Genomic DNA, 6000 nt, shown 5'->3' on the forward strand with positions numbered 1-6000 from the left:
ATGCTTTTGGCATATACAGTGAAGCCGGATGCTGAGGCCACGGGCATACTAATGTCACTGCTCCTATCTCATCTCAGCTAGAAACAAGATACCGAGCTGCAGACAGACCATATATAGAAAACGAAACCGTGTTTTTAACATGCCTTTACGTAACACACGAACTTTGAAAACCAATATTGATTTAAACTATTTTGATCACCGTTATCTGTCCACAGATTTCTGATCTTTATCTCAATAGAAATCTAGATATATTAACTTTACTAGTTTCTAATGGGTGAATTATATAAAAATATATTTTTACCTTCCTTTCTCAAATTTAGAATTTGCTATACGTAACAACTCGACTTTAGCTTGCAATGACTAGAATAAATTGTGATTAACAAACTTGTTAGCGGGTACTGGCTTAATGAGGAGTAACAGATATGATAATTAAAGAAAAATATAGAGTGTATTAACTAGTTATCTTGAATTAACCGAGATGAATAGACGTCGAGTTTGCAGCCACGATTACGCACGCCATTCCTTGTAATCTCTAAATCCATTAAGTTAGAGTACTTATTTAAAATTATTTCGATATGGCGTAAAGATACTCTGGTTAAGAATTTAATTGGCTTTGCCATACATTGTAAGTAGATTAACGTAGAAAAGAAAAGTTTATAATTTGTTGTGAGATGTTAATCTGTGAAGTACAGTTATTTATTTTAATTGCGGTTTGAAGTAAACGGTATTCGTTGTAAGGACACGGCAACATTCTTGTGCTCACGGTATCGAGCACATCACACCGATCACTACTGTAGATAACGCCGAATACTATGAAAATTATGACGTCATTAATAGCACCTCATTTGCAATTTTGTAGTCACTCGTGTTAGCTAACTATCTATTAATCATTTCGAGGTACTAACGTTCTTCTTTTTATATGCTTGGTAGTTAACCTGATCTCAAAGTTTGTCTTTAGTGTTGCACCCTGCACCCATGTAATGATCATTGATAGACTTGTGCTGGATTTGTATACTTCTTGAGTTTAACGGATTTTTTGTTTGTGTTCTATGGTTTCTCTAATGTTATTTTCTCTTGTCCACCAGGTCAGCACCAAGTGGGTCTAGTGCACCCGGCGGCGGCACATATGTCGCACTGGTACGGCGCGCCGCACCAGGGCTTCGCCCCGCCCCCTGCGTCACACAACCCCTACCATCACCATCACCTCGCGCAGCTCAATTCTATGGTAAGCATTAATTTCAATTATAAAACTACTTAGAATATAGACAATAGTAGCTCAATTCTCTACTACTATCAGCAAAAATCTGTTGAGCACCCCTATCGGGCTCCGTAAGAACTATTTTGCCAGAACATTTTAAATGTCAAACTCTCGATACTCGAAGGTTCCAATTGTGGTGGTACAGGAACTAATTATTGTTTTAGTTCGTCTCGGAGGTGATTAAAATATATTGCACACTTCTTTTTAGCAGCTGATTGATAGACTAATTAGAATTGTGCTTTTATCACCCTGTCATAAACTTTATTACTGAGGTCGATCAAAATGCGAAATTAAGCAGAGACGATACTAGAACGCAGAATGTTTCACACCTTAATATTATGAGAAATGTGCCTCGTGCAGCCTGAGAAATATGTACCAACGAAACAACGCCAACGCAATATTGATAATCTTTTATATGGGCAGTTTATTAAAAAATAAATGCAAAATGGTCAATTTAATTTCAATTGCATCACCATTTTTGTGGAAAGTCCAATCAGTAATGATCACTAAATTATATGAAATAGTCAAAAGAAACTTAATACGGATCCTTATTAACACATAATTTATAGTCGCGTCTCGATCCATGCAGTTTTATGCGATATCTAATAAGGACGTTGATAGAGAAATAAAACGTTTGAAAAAATATTCCCACGAGTTTTATTATTTAGTTGAAGACTAATCTAGTTATTGCTTCCTATTTACATTGCTGACCGAGAGACCTCTACGATATCGTGGAATATGCAAATTTTTGCATTCACACCAAAATAACGTGTTTCCTTATCTCTGCTACATCTGTTAATAGATTCAATATCGGTACAAATCGATGGATGTATGCAAATCGTCAATGTTTTGGACAATGACATAAAAAAATGTGTTGTATTTTTGAACATGTTGACGAGATGATCATAAATCTGAGCAAACAACCTCGTGAATATTGTAATACACATTCATTATGTATAGTTTATTGTATAATGATGTATATTAGATGCATATATGTAAAATGATCCGTTATAATTATTATAATCGCTTCAGTGACACCTTTTGTTTTTGTACTGACTTGAACTACTGATACTTTGTTAAACTATAATTAATTACGAAGTTATTATGGTAATTTGATTGGTTCCATAAATTGTTGACTACATTGTAGTTAATTTGACGGATTCTAACGAACAGTCCCTTGTAACTTTAAAAGGTTAAGATCTTAGTTAATCATACGAGCGAATTTTACATTATTCATGGATTTAGTTCAGCGTTGAGTCGTCTTTCATCTAATATTATTGTCGCGTCAAATATTAATTCGTGTGCTAGTTTCTTAGGTAATACAAAAGTTACACGTGTCTAACCGTATTTTCTTCTTTACAGACTGGCTGGAGGAGTGAGTACACGTGATAAGTCAACCAAACACAAGAGAATCCATTAGATATGTCTTTCGTAAACAGTCCCGTCCACCAGACGGACAACAATGACCTTACAAAGAAATCAGAGGCAAACACGCTGTGATTTCATAGAACGAGTGTTTACTCATAGTATAAACTTGACACATCACATTAATTAATAAGACTGTGAACAGAATTGATGTTTGTAACACATATAATATATGATACAAACGAAGGCTGAGGTAGAAAGTGGGAGGGCGACGTCCAGTGAAGTGTTTTGTCAAATGTTCAGTGTAAACGATGTAAGCGATTGCCCAGAGGCCAGTTTCCGTCGCTCGCTTCCCGCTACCTATACAACCTCGCCCTTACAGTTTAAAACGAACTGAACATATCCTGATTTTGAACTTGAAAAATGTCCCAGTTTATCGTTCCCCAATGAAAGACTTTGATATACCACGATCAGTTTCCTACAAGTATTAAAATTAAGAGTGTTTTACATGAAGTAACTAGCGAAATTGTACAGTATTATAATATTAGATAAGGTCGGTTACGAAGTCTTTATCGTATAAGTATAGTTCAAAAAGATGAAGTAATTTTGTGTATTTTGTACATATCTGTATAAGTTATATTCCGTTCCTGTGTACATTGATTTTATTTTTTTTATATTTAATTGAACTATTTGTTTCGCTCTTAGAGCATCTAAACAGGAGACAGCATGTGAGCACTTTCCTCTGAGCAGTCTTGTGATCATGTGATCATGTCAAGTATTTATTAGTGTGCGTATCTTGCGCTTGTGTTCGCTTATTTGTGTTGTAGCGATACTGAACTTGTTTACTAGTGTGGGTGAAGTTGTTTACGTGTGCTGTCCGTGTTTACCTCGCTCCCCGCTCCCGCGCCCCGCTCCCACTCAAAGTGGCAGAAGTAATGTTTAAAGTTTAAGCACAGTCGCTATGTCGTCTCCAGTCTATATGCTATAAGGTTTCGCTATAGGAATTGTGATGTGTTCAGAAAGTTATCGCGAAGATGTTTTTTTGTACATTTTATTATTTGTGTAGATGATATATGAATGAAATGCAATAGTAATTTATGTAATAGTTATACACGCAACTTGTAAATAAATAGCAGTTTTGAATAGTGACATTTTGCAGAACTGATTTTGTTAACGCATAAACATGAGTATAGTTTTTGTTATATAAATTATTCCACTGGTCACTAAATCGAATTAGCTATTGAATATTTATGTATACATTTGTTTGTCACAAGGTGTAATATAAAGTTTTGTATCACATTACAGTTGTAAAATTAAGAATATTGAGTGGCCATAAAATTAAAATTACGGGGTTGTGTTTATAGTTGTAACCGATTATTTTAAATCAACAACTGTCTATTTTTGTGCAAGGTGATTCAGCCTTTTAATATTCAAATATTGATATAATTATATTCAAGTCATATTTTCTTTTATTGGGTCCGCTATTTATATTAATGACTTACCATGTAGCGCCGTTATAAACCACATAACATTAATATACGTTACAATCATAAACATAACACCTGTACCCCAAAATATGTAAATATGAAATGTAAATGAAACATGTAGAAAATAAATGAAATCATTATAAGACTATCAGAATAAAGATGTAAATTAGCGATCACTACAAAACAGCCTATAACGATATCCCGTACCTAAAGTTTTTAGTTTTTAAAACAAAACATTGTGAAGTTGTGTATTTTAAATGAAATTGTGAATAAATTATCAATATTGATATTAGATGTTTATTTGATTTTCCTCCCCAACACTCAGGACTAAACGAAATGTGAATGTAAACAAATCCAATGACTGGACATTATTCTCACCGACCCTCGTATGAAATGAGCGATGAGGTCCCTTTAAACTGGAAAGCAGATCAATTGACCATCCAATTACGTCGTCTTATACGTCGTCCGCCATAAGTCACAGGATCAATTCCGCCATTCCGTAGAAAAAGTCGTCCAAAAGTCGCGTTTATCTCGCGGCAAATTGAAAATGCAGCCGGCCGTGTGATTGTGACGCAACGGGCTCGATGCCGGCGACATATGGACCTATTCAATTTTAATCGCATTTCAGAAGAATGGACATCGGATAAAAGTACGTATAAAACGCTCCCCGACGATAGGCCTTACTTAATAACTTGGTTTTATTTGCGGTTTATACCCGACGGATTTTAAGGGTGCTATTGTTGGTACACAATTAATGTTTGCTTTTGATCTTTTTAAGTTGTATGGTTATTTTGAGGACGGAAAGCGTTTATGCATCGATGAGTATGTGATCGTAGTCCTTGACAGTTGCATTGGTTAGATTGTTGCTAACTTCCTTATGACTTTTGATATATTTTTTTGTGAACTTTGGTGCATTCAGTTGGAATCTTACCTGATATGGTTTAATAGACGGAATTAACTAGGGAAGAGCGTACCCACAGATGTCCTGGTCGCGCTTTGTAGCTGCTAATACGAGTGAGGATCAAGAAGTAAGTACAAATAAATACGTTTTTGAAGAATATCTTATAAGTAAAAACGCTACAAAACATGCAGATAAAATATGGTAGAGGCAGGGAACTTGCGTTCTTAAAAGAAATCCTTTGTGTAGTTATAGCGGGTATCCTTTCCGAAAACAAAACAAGAAATGGCTTGTTTGTAGTTTTAAAAATGAAACGGCATTTTGCTCGTGGCTCGGCGGGCATAAGTCACCGGGGCCGGCCGCGCGAGTCCACCGTAGTGATAAATGCACCGCTAGCGCGGGAAAAAATGTCGCGCGGCAAAAACCGCGGCATCACTCCCCCAGATTTATTGGTCACGCCAACACTGTGGAATATTCGAGAGTCGACACTTGGACGAATATTCTTACACCTCAAGCGGTATGCGAACGTACCCCCCGAGGTGACGGAACTTCGCACTTGGCTAAATTACGAGCGTAAACGTACCGCAGCCGTATGTCACTACCATACGATTTATCTGTTAAATTTTATTGAATGACGCGTCGATATATTGTGTAATTGCGAGAAATATTGGACCGCGCGTGGCCATGATAGAGCCGTTAAAATATTTTGGATGTACTCGCCGACCATTAATCCTTTATTCAACGGAATGTATCAACCGTTTAAATTGCACAAGCAGAAAATACTCAAAGGTTAATGGGAGATTTCAAAGTATTATTTTGGCTTATATTATATTTGCCAAATCTAACGGAAGGCAATTTCCATCGTGTCCATAAAGGAGAGAAGCTCAACTAGGAGGATGAGTGCAGCAATAAATATGGGTCGCAGACTAGTCACAATATTATCGAGTAAGAGGTAAAATTGTAAGTAGGTATCTCTTCAGCAAAACGTCATA

The 6000-nt window shown here is 36.1% G+C and overlaps 1 protein-coding gene across 4 annotated transcripts in view; it reads left to right on the forward strand.

Annotated features, from left to right (window-relative positions):
* Nucleotides 1-4402, forward strand: part of grn (GATA binding protein grain) — a 97529-nt gene extending 93127 nt beyond the window's left edge. For all 4 annotated transcript variants that reach the window (XM_076114702.1, XM_076114705.1, XM_076114706.1 and 1 more), the window contains exons 7-8: nt 1086-1225; nt 2621-4402. In XM_076114702.1, coding sequence (XP_075970817.1) covers nt 1086-1225; nt 2621-2647 — 167 coding nt within the window. In that variant the 3' untranslated portion in view covers nt 2648-4402. The remainder of the gene's footprint in view (nt 1-1085; nt 1226-2620) is intronic.
* The last annotated feature ends 1598 nt before the right edge of the window (nt 4403-6000 follow it).

This window comes from Anticarsia gemmatalis, chromosome 5, assembly GCF_050436995.1.
Source record: "Anticarsia gemmatalis isolate Benzon Research Colony breed Stoneville strain chromosome 5, ilAntGemm2 primary, whole genome shotgun sequence".
Lineage (NCBI taxonomy): Eukaryota > Metazoa > Arthropoda > Insecta > Lepidoptera > Erebidae > Anticarsia > Anticarsia gemmatalis.